Source organism: Mastomys coucha, unplaced genomic scaffold, assembly GCF_008632895.1.
Source record: "Mastomys coucha isolate ucsf_1 unplaced genomic scaffold, UCSF_Mcou_1 pScaffold15, whole genome shotgun sequence".
NCBI lineage: Eukaryota > Metazoa > Chordata > Mammalia > Rodentia > Muridae > Mastomys > Mastomys coucha.
This window is the reverse complement of record NW_022196897.1, coordinates 141975533-141991972: the sequence shown is the minus strand read 5'-3', so window position 1 is coordinate 141991972 and position 16440 is coordinate 141975533. Positions and strand designations below refer to the sequence as shown.

Genomic DNA, 16440 nt, shown 5'->3' with positions numbered 1-16440 from the left:
AATTATCTTTAAGTCTTTTTCAATAATCTGACCACCTCCTATTTTATTTGGGAAGGAGGAAAGACATAAATACAGATGTTGGCATAGCCTGAGTCATCCCAGGGAGTTTCTGCCAGCTCCTCCAGTTTCAGTTTCTGCTGCCACCACGTTTTTCTCCTTTTGCCTTCTCACATATAAATCAATCTGCTGGAAACCAGGATGATTAGTCTCAGTGAATTGTAGCCTCCTGATAGTAGAGATCATTTACTTAAGTTTTGATTGCAAAGGATAGTTATATGATCCATAGCAAACAGGAACCACATTGTGCTGCTCCACACTGGCTGTGGTACATCCTCATTCCAGCATTCTGCATAAACCTGGTCTACATGGTGACTTCCAGGCCGGCCAGGGCTAAATAGTGAGACCTCTTTTCAAGAGGGAAAAAGAAAGGCTGAAGGAGCTGAGCCACTTAAATAACCAAAATACCAGCCTGTACTGGTATACCTCATGTCCCCTACTCTACATGGTAGGTTGCAAATGGAGACACTGAATCTGTAATTCCCTTTAGCCATGTGATCTATGAGGAGATAGACCACTTTTATTTATTTATTTTTTTTGTTGTTGCTGGAACTCAACTTTGTTGGTCTTCATACACTTCTGTTTTCATATAACTATAACTTAGCCATAGCTATATGCCATGTGGGAAGGCAAATAAAAATGCCACAGAAAGGCTTTCCTGGTCAGACAGTTAACTCGGGTGGAAACAAGCTTGTGGCTATACTGTAATGTCCCTGTTGAAATTTATTAGTTTTCCAGACAGAACTTTTTAAATGCTTAAGATTCCCCATGTATCCCAACCAAGTGAGTTACTAAACCAGTGAGTAAGGAAAACATGCATTATGAACAAAGGCTCTGGTCCACTGCTGGGCAAGCAGCATGCACACTGGAGAGGCAGGGTACTTTCCCTGGTGATGCTCAGGATGGTCTGCTGTTTCCTCACATCCTCCATGTTTAACAGGCTCCAGATACGTATGTTGTAACAGGGTAGGATGGAAGCAGACGTTGACTACCCTTGAAGGTAGCTGCTCTAAGCCACTTTCTGAGATGAATCTTACCATACATGTGTTTGATGAAATCCTGCAAGTTTGGAGTCCTGCAAGTCCTCCATTGCTGTTTGAGTGATAAGGAGATTATGATGGGTGTAGACTTCTTTACATTTGTATATAAGGCTAGTTAGTATATGTAGGCCATGGAGAGAAGGTCACATAGTATAGTAGGGGACTATCTTAAGTGGCTACGTAGCTCTGACACTGGACTGAACTATAAAATGGGAGCTAGTGACAGAATGGGACAGAAATACTTTTTGGTTCTATTAGTTCTTGTGACCCATGGCTAATGTGTCCTTTGGGCTTTGTTCTGTAAAAGAGGATTCAGATTTTTCAGTGGTAAGTGTCCATGGTTCTATGACTCCAGCTATTCCATTTCTTTTCGAAATGGGTATGAGTTTGGCCCTGAAGAGAAACTTAAATGTGTTTGACTTGGCTGCTTTGGTCACTTCCCCTCTCTTGAGTGTAGTAGAATAGAAGCCTCACATTGTTACTCAGAAGAGAGGATCAATCACCGTGTTCTATTCTAGCCTGTTCCCATCCTGCCATTTAAGTCCTAAGTGTCCCACAAGTGTAAGAATCCGAAGGGGTGCTACACCAATACCCAAAGGCACATTTATTTTGAGCACTAAAGGGGAACAGTTAGTATATACTAGACATCACGCCAAATAGACCCTTGTTGATCACTCCTAGCCCAGAGTTGCCACCACCACTCCCATTTTATTGATAGAGAAGTCTACAGTGTTGGGACTTCAGGTATGAGCTATGAACCTACAGAACTACAAACAGAATGGATGCTCTCATACTTCATAGGTAGCTTGTGTCTCCTGCTTCTCCCTCATCTGAGGGGTGTCTTGTGGGGCTCAATTCACTAATAGTGGTCATATAATGGGTCCCCAGTCTATTAGGGAAGAGTCTTCCTCAATGCTCCTTGATTTTAGCTCCCCAAATAAGGTAAACATGGAATAACAAGCACTACCCACCAATGTGGTAGTGATCAGATGCAGGATGTAAGTGGGCAGATGAAGTTTGATATAGGATCTCTGAACACAAAAAGTCTCTGGGTGGGGAGCAGCTCCATATCCAGTTTTCTCTGGGCTAGGTTTTCTGCTCTGAAGGGACGGGTGAAATGTGTTTGGCTTTGGGAAGATCTTTGGAGATGCTGGAATTGAATGAGTGGTTTTCAGATTTTTCTGACCATCTCCACAAGTTGGGAACCTGCTGTATTTCCCACTTACGTTCTTGTGTGCACACTTTAGGCTTTGCAGTATTGCCAGATTCTGTGTGACTCATAGGCTTAGAAGTATATGGGTCTAAATAAATTTCATTGTTTGAAATTTTAATTCATGTGCATACCTTTTATTAGGTGTGAGTCATGTATGAATAAAGAGTTTCACTATAGAAAAACTTGGACTTGGTCATGCTGTAGCAGTACCTTTAATAACAGCTCTTGCGGGATCGAGGCAAGGGGAATCTAGAGTAATAGGCCAGCCTGCTTTATAGACTGTCTCAAAAGAGTTATTTGGGTCAGTTTGTGACCTGTGAGGAATGTCTTTGGAGCTCCTTATTTAAACTTGGAGAATTCTAAAGTTAGAGGGAGATGCAAGGGCAAGAAAAACAACTGCCTTCTCCATGTCCCTTGCAGAAATGAGAGGGGAAGAAAAGTGGTGCTGCTGCTGTGCATGGGCTGCTCCAATTTTATGGGGGAAGGGCTATTCAGTGGGTGGCCGGGCTTCAATTGGAGCCTCTGGAGGATTTCCTGATTGGCCCCCAAGACTTGTTCCAGCATCTGTGAGCTGCTCCATTTTTTCAAGGTAGGCAACAACAGGTGTGAGCATGACTGAGTTGTCTGAAGGAATGATGCTGCTACACAGAGACTAACCTACTTGTGGGCCCTGCCACTTTTGTACCATGACTTTGGATAGGTAAAGGGAGGTAGGGATTGCAGGGTTGCCTGATTAAGCTCTTGAATATGAAGAGGTTCATATAATTCATAATCCTCAAAGACCAATAAGTGAATTTTAGGCCATCTGGCAACTGAACCCAGAAGGAAAAAAAAATGCCCTTGGATTTATGAAGAGCAGTTAGAGCCTGCTAATGTGGGGAAGGGAACATAAGAAATGAAGGGCACATAATTTTTCTATTACTGAGGAGAGTCCCTATCAACAATGGTTTGCTGTAAACCTCTTCCAGGGAAAACTAGGGGAGGGCAGTATTTATTCTTTCCTTAATTTTAAATGCACTGAGGCCACCTGCTCACACAATCCTTCAGATTCTTTTAAGTCTGGTCCAGTATAATAATGCCAGATTTCCTGAAGTTTTTATTGTATATAGGTCTGTGGTATGTAGGTCTGTGGTGTGTAGCTAGGGATTTGTTAGCAGAGTTGTGGCCTACAATCAAGCATTTGGTAGGTAGAGGTAGAAAGATGAGGACCAACTTTGATTTCATGAAAGTGGGAGGGCATTACATGAGACCCTGCTACAAAGAGTTTCTCAATAGCCAAGGTTGGGGAGAAACATGGAAGGAATACAATTGTCCATTGTAGATTAAATTTGATGCCTCCAAAGAAGTTGAGTGCTGCTATGGGGGAGCTTGTATGAAGCTTGAAAAGATGGTGATGGCTAACATGCTGATAATTCCAGCACAGGTCCTAGGTATCTAAGAGCCCTGCACATATTATCTACATGAATCTTCAGAGCTAATCATATCCCCCCCCCCCCCGAAAGCCAAGGAGTCTGAGACAATTATTTTGCCTAAGTTTTATGGGCAGGACACCATCTGGTACAGTAGCATCTTATGGCTGTGAAGAAGTAGGAGTAGTATTTAGTGTCTGTTCACTGTCCATCTTTTTGTCCTCTCCTTTAGATAAATAGTGTATATAAAAACAATTTTTTCCAGGGGAGAAGAGATTTTATAATTCAGAAAGTTCTAGACCAAGCATGAAGGTGCATGCCTTTAAATCCCAGCCCTTGGGAGGTAGAGGCAAGTGACTCTCTGCAAGTTTTAGGCCAATATGTTACATGTAGCAAGTTGTAGGCCAGCCAGTGCCACATGGTGAGATGTCCCAAAAAAACAAAGTTCTAAGGAGGACTTAGGAGTCCAGATATTTGTGTTCTCGCCTGAATTTCATTTAACTATATGGCCACATCCAAATCCTGCCTCTCCTCCACCTGGGGTCACAGAATGTAGGTTAGATATTCACTCGATTCCATTCTATGTATGATATTGCAAACTATAAAAATGAGATGGGGTTTTTCATTTGGCTTAAGACACATTTTCATTATGTAAATTCATGGTTGAGTCAAACTTCCAGTCCTGCCTCAGTTGGGATTGGAGACCTGCATCACCATGCCCAGAGGTTGAGTCTCTGCTTTAAGAGATGATATGTATAATTGTATTCTGACATAGTATGAGGCTTAGAAAGCTCTGAGGTTGGCTATGGGACGAGAGGCAAAAAAACAAGGAAAATGGAAAGGAATGAGCACCCCACCTCCATGAACAAGACAGAACAGGTTAGAACTCAACCTTTTTAATTTCCTCTGGAACTGTACTAGTCCCAAATAGAAAGAGGAAATAACAGAATATGCCAGAAACTCACCTTTCCTGTAATGGGTTTAGCATTAGGCCAGGTCACTCTGAAGTCATTTCTTGAGTCTTTTCTGAAGGTCATTGGCTCATCCTGTAATTGATTGAGCAGGAATTCTTCTGTACACAAAAATCTAATAAGTATAAGCCAGACCTCTTAAATGAGAAAGTTGATTTTCTCTCACTGAATCACCTTACTGTAATATTCAAGAAAATTGAAATGAAAGCCTCGTGGCAATAAAACCTCTATCTGCACAGTGAGTTTTGGTAAATCTAGTCCGTAGCTGTTGACAGTGCATGGTGGGCACAGGCTGTGATCTCAGCTCTCTGGAGCCTGAGATGGCAGGACAGTGAATTGGTCCACCTAAGCCATCTGAAGGGATGGCTCAAAACAAGTGGCATGTTGTCATCACAGGTGGGCACAAGTGCACCAGGAGTTTTAATCATGGATTTCCAAGCGGGGATAAGCTTAGAAGTAGATTTTAAGGAAGACTTGAAAAATTAATCTACAGATACAGATAATTTAAGGGAAACTTACCTCAAAATGTAGAACACTAGCCATAGGTAGGTGTGATGGTTTTCAGCTGCAATCCCAGCACTTGAGATGAAGACGAAGTGGTACTCGAGGACAGCAAGGTCTCCATGAGTCATGTCCGGGTGGGGACTAGGGAGGTAGCTTAGGGATAGAGCACCTACATAGCATGCACAAGGCTCTGAGTTTGATTTAGCATAACAGAAAAGAAAACTACAGGTTTATTTGGTTTCTGTATCCTTGAGTCGGGGTCTTGTGGCTCCTCCAGCTTCTACTTCCCAAATGCTGGGATTATAGACTTGATTCCTAGTGGCCAAATAAAAGAGGGAATCTGTGAGAAGAAAACAAAACACAAATAGGAACTTTTTCACAGGAACCTGTAACATTTAGAAGCCAGGCCAACTTCATAATGTTATATTAACTCACTGAGAGTTGACCCCTATATGCTACTTTGTACACAGTGGGCCCACCCACTTTGCCCACCCTGAGTAAGGAATCTGGTCATCCTTCCCTAGAGTTCCGGCCTTCCTCAGTAAACACCTACCTCTTCCTGTGGGAGAGCACACCAGAAATTAGTTTTTGCCAATTCTAAACCTAATAAATTGAATCAATATGTTTATCCTTAAAATTCATTAGTCTTTTTAGTTGCTGATTGTTTTTTCTATAAAAATAACTCCATCCTATTGATGGAGTGTTTTGGTCTCCCGGTGAATAAAGCTGCTGTGAGCATTCTGTAAATAGCTTGGTAGCTATGATGTTTTTATTTAGATTAAAATCGGCCAGGGGAATTACACTTGGCTCTGTGTATATTTGGCTTCCTGACAACTTGGCCCGTCTGTTTACCAAGGTGGCACATTTATTGCTTTACTGATTCTTAGGATTCATATATCCTTTGACAAAAATTTGGCCTTGGTGGTCTTATGTTTAGTTTTATTTTGCCTTTCTCTGGTCACTTATGCCGTGGGCCATTTCATTAGCTTATTTCATACTTGTGTTTTATGGGGTGTCTTTGAATCTTTTGCCTATTTATCTAAGTTGGTTCTCATTGATATGAAATTACAGGAGTCTTGATTGAGATTTTATAGTTTGATATTTTTGTTTTCATTTATTTTTAGTGTTGAGGGTTGAACCCAGGCTGTAACTAGGCAAACATTCACTACATCTTAGTCCTCTGGATTAAAATTTGTCAGCGCAGTTGTTCAAGGGACAAGATAGGGAAGGTTTATTGGTATTCATTCAAATGAAAAGAGCCCGATGTTATTCATTCCAATAGTTCATCAAATAGCTATGAGCACCAGCTTCCCACACTGAGTACTAGTACCGGGCATTTAGAGAATACTTAGTGCTAAGGAACCCACATTTAAATGGAAGAGGAGGGTCAGACAGTTGTAATTTCAGCACTAACTCATTTACTGAGTATCTGTTATAAGTAGGTACCAGAGATACAAACTAGACGGGGTTCCTGTTCTTAACATAGCTTGGTCTCCATGGGAGAAGATGTGACACAAGCACGCTGAGCTGGAGAACAGACTTGATACTGTGGGTGTCACTCACAACAGGCCAGTGGGAACACACGTCGGTGGCTGGGTGACTGTTTATACATGGGTTAGATTTTGTAGCTATGGATTGGAGTGGATTTTTAAATTTTTAAAATTACATTTAGTTTGGGGGATATTGAGGAGATGTGGAATCCAGGTGATGGTCAGATAATTTGCAGGTCTCTCCTTCCGTTGTGTGGGCCCCAGGGATCCAGCTGTACTGTGATGGCAAGTAACTTTACCCACTAAGCCATCTTGCCTACCCCACAGAACTTTGATTTTTTTTATTTATTTATTTTTTTGGTTTGGGGTGTGTGTGTGTGAACTTTTGTGTACTTGTACATGTCTGTGCATGGGTTTGTGCATGTGGTTACAGTGCCTGTGGAAACTAGAAAAGTACATTGGATTCCTTGGAGCTGGAAGCTAAGCTCTGGTCCCTGCCACCTGTCCACCTCTTAGGGTTTTATATTGATCATGCTGGGAAGCTATCCCAAGGTTTTAACCAGAAATGGCACGATCTGCTCTTCATTTAGCTAATAAACACAGAAATGGCTCTGTAGTTACAAAAGACTGATAAAGGAAACCACTGCTGTTACTGAAACATAATGAAATCCTGCTGGGCAAGAATTCCTAAGGGAATCGTGTCAGACCAGAGCTGTGGGTGACGAGGTAGTCACTAGGTAGGATATGCTTCTAACACTCTGCCCATCCCAGCTGAAGGAGCTAAGGAAGGTGGCAGGCTAAGAAGAGAATTCAGGGTTAACACAACACACCACTACTCAATGCTGCAGAAATTCTCTCTTGGGGAGATCAAAGTAGCTTGCTAGAGAGTTTGGTATTAACTATAAGAGTCATTGGATTGGGCAGGTATATAGGATTTGAAATTAGAGACTAGATGTTGGCTAGGTAAGGCCGTACTGAGATGAAGAAACCTTATTGGTTTCTTTTATGGCCAGAAGTGTTATAGCTTGATCGTTCTTGATAGTTTAAATGTGTGCGTTAATGTTGAGTAGGAAGCTAACAAGACCCTGCAAAGTATAATGTTGAAACAATGTAGAAGTATACTGATTGTAACTCTAGCTCTTAGTAGGGAGAGGTCATAGGATCCAGAATCTAAGGTCAAATGTCATCCTCATCTGCAAAGTGATGCTGCAAAGTCTCAAAATATAAAAAGGGGGTAGTATAGAACATAAGAAATTATTGATTTTATCTCGTTTCTCCAACACCCCTCAAAGCAATATAGACATGCTTCTGTTTCCCCAAGTATATTACTCTCTCTCTGTGTGTGTGTGTGTGTGTGTGTGTGTGTGTATTCAGACCTGTTGCATATATATTTACCTAAGTAACATGTCTAAAAATGGAATACACTCTTGCTGACTTATAATCTAATGCTTTCAGGTAGTATGGACACATGGTTCTACCTGTTGAGCCCATGCTCAGTATTCCTTTGTGTGTATGCTAGGGAGTCCAGCCCCATCTAGCTGATGGACCTTTGAGTCGCCTTGAGGTTTTTGGGTCTCTCTGTTAAAGCATAGTGAAAAGAGTAGCAAACACTGCCCCAGAGAACATGAGGGGATGACAGACCTGGAATTCAGTTATGATGGGGCAAAAGCTGTGGTCTGTTGAACCTCTAAGGGAGCCAGCCATCTGGAAGGTTGAAAGTCTGCATGCTTTTTGTAGACTCACCTTAGAACACTGCGTCTCCCGATCACAGTTGACTTGGGTTGCTGACTGCCTCCAGACCATGACCTCTCTTGCCCAGATAGAATCGGATCCTGGGGAAGCAGGAGGCTTCCTGGGTGGGAGTGAGAACACACACATCTGCCTTAGGTTTACTACAGACTCTTGGATGATGAGTAGTGAGGTTTTCCTTATTTGTCTGTGCAGGGGGCTCAAATATTATGAGGATTGATCTGGGTGGGAGTCTAAAGCTGGGGATGAAGTTCAGGACAGATGGTTGTCTGGCATGCACAAGACTCTTGATTCAATTCCCATTTCATAAACTCAACAACCAACAAGAAAGGTAGGGACCAAAGCAAGTCGATGTAGGCTGGGAGGAGAAGGGGTTGACTGGGGCTAATAATGTGACACCATGTGTCAGTGGTGCTAGAGTTAGAATTTCAGAGTGGCAGGCAAGACTTAGCCAGTGTAACAGACATGATGATAAATGAACTTTATGAGAGAGGAGACAATCTTGTGGGTGATTAAAAACAAAGAGTACCTGCTGGGTGGTGGTGGCGCACACCTTTAATCCCAGCACTTGGGAGGCAGAGGCAGGTGGATTTCTGAGTTCGAGGCCAACCTGGTCTACAGAGTGAGTTCCAGGACAGCCAAGGCTACACAGAGAAACCCTATCTCGAAAAAACCAAACCAAACCAAACAACAAAACAACAAAAAACAAGAGTACCGGGTGTTACAGGTCTTCGGAATATGAATCTGGTGGGCTTGAGGAATGGTGAAGGCCAGAATGATTTCGTCAGAGAACTGACAGGAGATGGTGTTCGAAGGGCCTGGGAATTCAGATCATACATTAGACTTCTGTCTGGCTTGTGCATTTTCTACAGGTGATGGTCCAGAGTGTGAGGTTCATCAGGGAGGTTCTCTTGTTTTATTTTTAATTAATGTATATATGTCTGTGGACTAAAGGCGTGAGTCAGAGGCATCAGATCTCCTGGAGCTGGAGTTGTAGACTGTTGTCACCCAGCGTAGGTTGTCACCCTGTGTAGGTGATGAGAATTGCACTCAGGTCTTCTGCAGGAGCAAAGCATTCTCTTAGCTGCTGGGCCATCTCTCAAGCCCTTTTGTTTGCTTTTGAGTTGGAATCTCATGTAACCCAGGCTGGCTTCATACTCACTTTGTAGCTCAGGCTGGCCCTGAACTCTTGTTCCTTCCCTTTGTTCCCCCAGAGCTAGAATTACAGGTGAGACAGGATCTCACTTTGTAGCCATGGGTAGCCTGCAACTCTATATGTTACCTAGGGTGGCCTTGCATTTACACTAGTCCTGCTTCTGCTTCCTGTGTGCTGTGATTTCGGGCTGTGCCACCATGCCTGGCATGGATATTTTTGCCAGGATTAATTTGGTTGTTACATTGATGGCCTGGTGAGGTGGAGGTGGGAAGTGGAAGTAAGGAATGGCACAGGTTAAGAGCCCAGCTGGAGAGGCTATTGCTGTTGCTAGGCAACATAAGTCGTGGCTTGGACATGGAAATGGTGAGGAGTGCACTTGAGTAGCAGAGTAGAGATTCGAAGAATCAGTGGATGGGGCAGAGCTCAACATGCAAGGTTTAGGCCCCAGAGTTTGGAGGGCATCATTGTTGGCTATTGGGGAGCAGTGAGTGATCAGAGTGAGATCAGTTACCCTCTGCAGTAGCTAAGGCTGGAACCCTAGGTGGGGATGGCATTGCTGTGGTCAAGGCCACATTCAGAGTAAGGATTGATTTTGAGCCAGAGTTTGGTGTCACAACTGCGTCCGGTGCTATTGAGCTTACTTGGAATTCAGGGGTGTGAAGTATGTAGCTTTCCCAGGCTGGTAACTATAGTCAGTGAAAGATGGCAGGGAGACCCTGATGCTTGACCCAGGTCTTTTCCCCGCAGATGGCCCATTGTGTGACCTTGGTTCAGCTGTCCGTTTCCTGTGACCATCTCATTGACAAGGACATTGGCTCCAAGTCTGACCCACTCTGTGTCCTTTTACAGGATGTGGGAGGGGCCTGGGCTGAGGTGAGATGGACCTTAAAGGTTATGGCTATCGAGGGAGGTAGCATAATGTTTGGGGTGGGAGGTTTGTCACTGACGTTTAGTGACTTGTCGCCACAGCTTTGCCGGACTGAACGTGTTCGCAATTGCTCAAGCCCTGCGTTCTCCAAGACTCTGCAGATAGAATACCACTTTGAGACTGTGCAGAAGCTACGCTTCGGGATCTACGACATAGACAACAAGACACCGGAGCTGGGGGACGATGACTTCCTGGGGGGAGCTGAATGTTCCCTAGGTCAGGTAAGCAGTGACAGCGATGTCCCTGTGAAGCAGGACACACACACCCCACCCCACCCCCTTCCCCCCGGCCTGAGACATCTGCTGACAGCTCTGCTACCTCACTTGCCCCAGATTGTATCCAGCCAGTCGCTGACTCTGCCCTTGATGTTGAAGCCTGGGAAGCCTGCAGGCCGGGGAACCATTACAGTAAGAAATAAACCCTGGGCAGGTGGGGAGGCTGTTGGTGTAATAGATAATTCATGAGGTGACACCCTCTTCTACCTAGGTCTCAGCTCAGGAGCTAAAGGACAGCCGTGTAGTCACCATGGAGGTGGAAGCCAGAAACCTAGATAAGAAGGTATGTCTGGAAGGAGACCCCAAGGGCTCAAGAATTACAGAGGGCTGCTGCCATGGCTGTCTGCCTTAGTCATAACTCGGTCCCTTTGGCATTTGCAGGACTTCCTAGGAAAATCTGATCCATTCTTAGAGTTCTTCCGGCAAGGTGATGGGAAGTGGCAGCTGGCATACAGAACTGAGGTGACTCCTGGCAGCGTTGGTTCGATTGGCAGAGGAGAGAAGGAAGCTACAGGGGTTGTGATTAGCCAGTTTGGGAACTGAGAGAAAAAGCCTGTTGGTGGGTGGAGATGGTGGGAGCTCTTCATGGTCCTGACCAGAGCTCTCTGCTCTCCACCCTTAGGTAGTCAAGAACAACCTGAACCCTACCTGGAAGCGCTTCTCAGTCTCTCTTCAGCATTTCTGCGGTGGGGACCTCAGTACACCCATCCAGGTGAGGAGTTTACCGTAGACGGATCGAGGAAAGGGTCCTGGGAAGAGACTCCTTGCCTGTCATGCATCTCCTTTATACACACGCCTTCTCTCAGGTGCGCTGTTCAGACTATGACAGTGACGGGTCACATGATCTCATTGGTACCTTCCACACCACCTTGGCCCAACTGCAAGCAGTCCCGGTAAGTGTCAACTGTTGGTAGTGCTTGGGTGGCCTGCAAGGCTGCCACCCACAGGGAAGTCTGGAGGGCGTGCCTTAGGTCCTGGGCTAATGCTGTGGTGGGTTACTTTCTTTAATTTTTCACCTCACCAGGCTGAGTTTGAATGTGTCCACCCTGAGAAGCAGCAGAGAAAGAAAAGCTACAGGAACTCTGGAACCGTCTGTGTCAAGACTTGCCGGGTAAGATGGTGACCCAAGCTCTGAGCTCTGAGCTCCATGATGCTAGTCCCCTGTCCGCCCTCTCCTAACCTGGTTTCATCTGCAGGTGGAAACAGAGTACTCCTTCCTGGACTATGTGATGGGCGGCTGCCAGATCAACTTCACTGTACGTGACTGGGAGTGCCTTCCTGGGCCAGGTGAACAGGCCTTAGACTGAAGATCCTTCACCTCCATTCTTGCTCTCTTCCTAGGTGGGTGTGGACTTCACTGGCTCCAATGGCGACCCATCCTCACCTGACTCCCTGCATTATCTGAGCCCTACAGGAGTCAACGAGTATCTGACAGCACTGTGGAGTGTGGGCAGCGTGGTTCAAGACTATGACTCGTGAGTCCCTGGTTAAGGCCACTCCACTCCCTGTATACACTTCTAGACTCAATCCTCCTGCTGCCTCTTTTACAATTCATTGTCCCCCACAGAGACAAGCTGTTTCCCGCATTTGGGTTTGGAGCCCAGGTGCCCCCTGATTGGCAGGTAAGCACTCTTCTTCCCTCCCTCTATTCTCTTTTTGGTATAGGGGCCTTAAGTCCAGAGTCAGTGGTAAATGTATTTATTACTTGGCACCCAGCTTCAAGGAGAGATCCAGAGATCCATTCTTGCAAGCATAAATACCGCAAGCTCGGGGCTAAATAGCTCCTATTGGAATCCTGGCATATATCATGTTTTGATTTTGTATTTTGGGGGCTTGAACCCAGGGTCCTAAACATGCTAAATATGCACTCTGCTGTGCTACACATGGACCCTGAAAGCGTCCTTTTTCTTGACCTGTAAAGGGCTGGGGTGTTCTTATTCAGATGTCTCAGCAGTTACATTAGCAGTTGCTTCTTCTCTAAATTAGCCAAAATTCAGTTCCCAGCACCCACATAGGAAGGAAGGTTAGCTACCTATAACTCCTGATCTGATAGGAACCCAGTGCATTCTCTTTGGGGATGCACACACACACACACATCAACATAAAGAAGAAATAAAACCTTAGCCAGGTATGGTAATGCACACCTTTAATCCCAGCACTCAGGAGGCAGAGGCAGGCCAATGTCTATAAGTTTGAGGCCAACCTGGTCTACATAGTGAGTTCTAAGACAGCCAGAGTTACATAATGAGACCCTGTCTTGAAACAGCAAAGCAAACATACAGGCAGACAAACCAGCTCTTTGAGTGTGGTGGCGCATGCCTTTATCCGAGCACTTGGGAAGCAGCAGTAAGTGGGTCTCTCTGAGTTCAAGACCAGCCTGGTCTGCAGAGACCCTCTTTGAGGAGTTGTGGGGGCAGCTGTATGTATTGGAGGGTGGTTCAAGAGGCTAAAGGAGGGGGGGGAATGCAGGAAGGATCTCTTTTGGGGGGGAGGTTTGTTTGTTTGATGAAGCTGGTCTTGGTATACAGTGATCCTAATGCCCCTCTGTGTTGGAATTTAAAATGTGCACTTCCCTGCCCAGCCGTGTTTGGCTCACTATATAACTCAGGCTACAGCATTCCAGTCCTGGACCCTATGTGCTAATATGAGAGGGTTGCACCCTAAGTTGGTTCATTCCTTTTTCATTTTGCCCTCAGGTCTCACATGAGTTTGCCTTGAACTTCAATCCCAGTAATCCGTATTGTGCAGGTAAATCCTTCACTCTCCAGTGTGGAACTTCCACACCTGAGGAGTGAGTGTTTGCGGATACAGACCACTGGGAGGGAGGATCCAGCCCCTTTGTGCAGAGGAATGGAGGTTAGAGCTAGCCCAGTGGAGAAAAATTCATTTTATTACTGAAATGTCTTGTGCCAAGTTGCTTACCTCTGTGTGTTTTGGTTTCAAAATAAAGCTAAAATTTCCTGGGCCTAGTGGTAGAGCCTCTTGGCAGGCTGAGGCAAGGGAGTCAAAAGTTCAAGGTCCGCTGGGGCAGATTTGTCTCAAAATAAAATCATGGAAAAGGGCTGGGCAGGCGACCATTGTGCTAAGGTTGGAATCCAGAGCTTTTCATATGTGAGTAAGCTCTCCCTCCCTGAACTGCACAGTGCAGGTGGGTGTTCTGTGTGACTTCCCCAAGCTTTTTTGGTAAAGACCCAAGATTTGTGGCTTCCTAGCACTTCCACGTGGTGCCAAGTTAAAGTGAAAACAGATCTCACCTGACTTTGATCTTTATTTTATTCTTTTTAATTTGTATGTGTGTCTCTCTGTGTGTATGTATGAGTACAGAGGCCACAGGCATCAGGTTCCTGATTACAGATTACAGGTTACAGATGGTTGTGAGCCTCTGGCAGGAGTGTTAGGAACCGAACTCAGGTCCTCTGAGAGAGCAGCTCAGGCTCTTAGCCACGTTTTCCACCACCTTTCACTTTTTGACAGATCTCACTCTTGGCCAGACTGGTATAGAACTCACTATTTAACCAAAACTGGCTTTGAACACCAGGTAGCCAGCCCTTCCTGCCTAAGTCACACAAATGTAAGAGTGCAGCTACTGGAATGCCACTGGAGGACTTGGCCTTGGTTTTAAAACTTTCTTTTCACTTTGTATTTTGATGTAAAATTATGTTTAGATGCTTATGTAATCCTAATAAAGGAAGAAAAATTAAGAGTTCAAGGTTAGCCTACGCTACATAGTATGAGTGTATCTTAAAACAAAGCGTCAAAGTTAGAAAAAAGTTACACAGAGACAGGCGGATTTCTGAGTTCAAGGCCAGCCTGGGCGATCCAGAAAAACCCTGTTTTGGAAAAAAAAAAAAAAGAAAAAAAGAAAAAAGTTACAATAGTCATAGGAATTCTAGAATCATTGGAACTGCATGGTCAGGGTATTTGTGTGGAGGGTTACGTTTTTTAAAAGTTAAACTATATATATCATTGCATATGTGTTTGTGCATTATGGCATGACTTTCTGGAAGTCCTCTCTTTTTACCATGTGGTCCCCAGGGATAGAACTCAGTTTGGTGGCAATTGCCTTAAAAATTGCTGGCTCTGATTTTCTTTCGTGTAAGTCCTTTTTCCTGAAGTATCTGATAATTTTATAGAGAATAGGTTGGCTTCCATCAATGTTGTACCCAGTATCGTTCACATTGCCCTTTACCCTCAATACTTAAACACAATACTTAAACACAATACTTAAAACACAATAAGTGTGTTTCCTAAAATCCAGGACATTTTTTAAATAATTTTGTTCCTGGGGATTCAGCTTAGGCCTTGTGTGTGTGAGGCATTGTACTTCACCACAGAGCTTCATCACAGCCTCTTACTTATTACTTTCATTATTTGTGGGTTGGCATAATGATTTTATGATGACTTTCCCTTTCTTTTGCATATGTTTTGAGTCAGTCTTGTAGCTCACACTAGCAAACTGCTGTACTTCCTGTCTCCATCTCCTGCTGCTTGTTCTGTTTGCATACATGCTAGGCATGTGCTATTTGCATACATGCTAGGCATGTGCTATTTGCATACATGTATATCACCACACTCTGCTTATTTCACCTCTAACTTCTCCTCATCCACCTTTTGCTGGTCCCCTTGCCCAATAGGACCCAGTCTGCTTCATATCACGTATTCCATGAACTCACCTGTGGGCCCCTCTCTTTAAGACCTTTCCTGCCCCACATAGTCCCCTTTCTTTTATAACCAACACATACATTACATATATATATATGCATATGTATTTAACTCCAAATTCTGTCTCCTTAGTCTGCCAAAACATTTTTTTCCCTTTTTGAGACAGTCTTTCAGTGTACCCTGGCTGGGATGGCCTAGAACTTTATATGCTAGGCTTAAACTTGTGAGCCAGGCCTAGCATGGTGGTTCACTCCTTTAATCCCAGCATTTGGGAGGCCAAGGCAGGTGGATCTTTGGGGCCAGTTCTCTCCCTCCATCTTTACAAGGTCTGTGGATGGAGCTCAGGTCTCTGAGCTTGTGCAGCAAGCGCCTTACCTGCTGAGCCATCTCACTGACCGGCCATATTTGCTTTTTAAAGAGTCTTCCTGTATGCCAGGCTCTCCTGATACTCACAGCAACCCTCTTCAGCTTCCAAAGGACTGAGATAACCAGGCTCAACCAATCCCCAGCTCAGCAACTAGCTCTTATTCTGGGCTTTAATTCAAGAGTATTTATAGCAAGTCCTATCTCATCCACCCCTTAATTTCATTTGTTGGATAGACTTGTATCCTGAGGGACAAGTGTGAGACATATCCAAGTTTCTAAAATTTCTGAGCTAAGATGGGCTGATTTTAGGTCTAACTTAATTTTATGAGGTCTAAGGTCTAAATATTTTCTGCTTTCCTCTGTAGGCATTCAGGGTATCGTAGACGCGTACCGTCAAGCACTGCCCCGGGTTCGTCTCTATGGCCCCACCAACTTTGCACCCATCATCAACCATGTGGCCAGGTTTGCAGCCCAGGCTGCACAGCAGAGGATGGCCTCGGTAAGAGCTGTGCTCAGCAGTGAGCTGAGCTGGCAGGGACTGTGTAGAGGGGCTTTTGGCAGAGGGAATGTGCACCTGGTTTGTTGGGAGGGGGGTGGGAAAGACAATCTGCCTTAGTATA

At 44.6% G+C, this 16440-nt stretch overlaps 1 protein-coding gene across 6 annotated transcripts in view; it reads left to right on the top strand.

The window, feature by feature from the left end:
- Nucleotides 1-16440, top strand: part of Cpne1 (copine 1) — a 41569-nt gene that overhangs the window by 23187 nt on the left and 1942 nt on the right. For 5 of the 6 annotated variants that reach the window (XM_031372470.1, XM_031372472.1, XM_031372469.1 and 2 more), the window contains 13 exons: nt 10337-10462; nt 10559-10738; nt 10850-10924; nt 11004-11075; nt 11174-11254; nt 11415-11504; nt 11599-11685; nt 11817-11903; nt 11989-12048; nt 12134-12267; nt 12360-12414; nt 13489-13540; nt 16186-16319. In XM_031372470.1, the coding sequence (XP_031228330.1) occupies nt 10337-10462; nt 10559-10738; nt 10850-10924; nt 11004-11075; nt 11174-11254; nt 11415-11504; nt 11599-11685; nt 11817-11903; nt 11989-12048; nt 12134-12267; nt 12360-12414; nt 13489-13540; nt 16186-16319 (1233 nt within the window). Of the gene's footprint in view, nt 1-10336; nt 10463-10558; nt 10739-10849; nt 10925-11003; nt 11076-11173; nt 11255-11414; nt 11505-11598; nt 11686-11816; nt 11904-11988; nt 12049-12133; nt 12268-12359; nt 12415-13488; nt 13541-16185; nt 16320-16440 lie in introns of those variants that run through there. The other variant, XR_004118981.1, reaches the window with a different exon arrangement.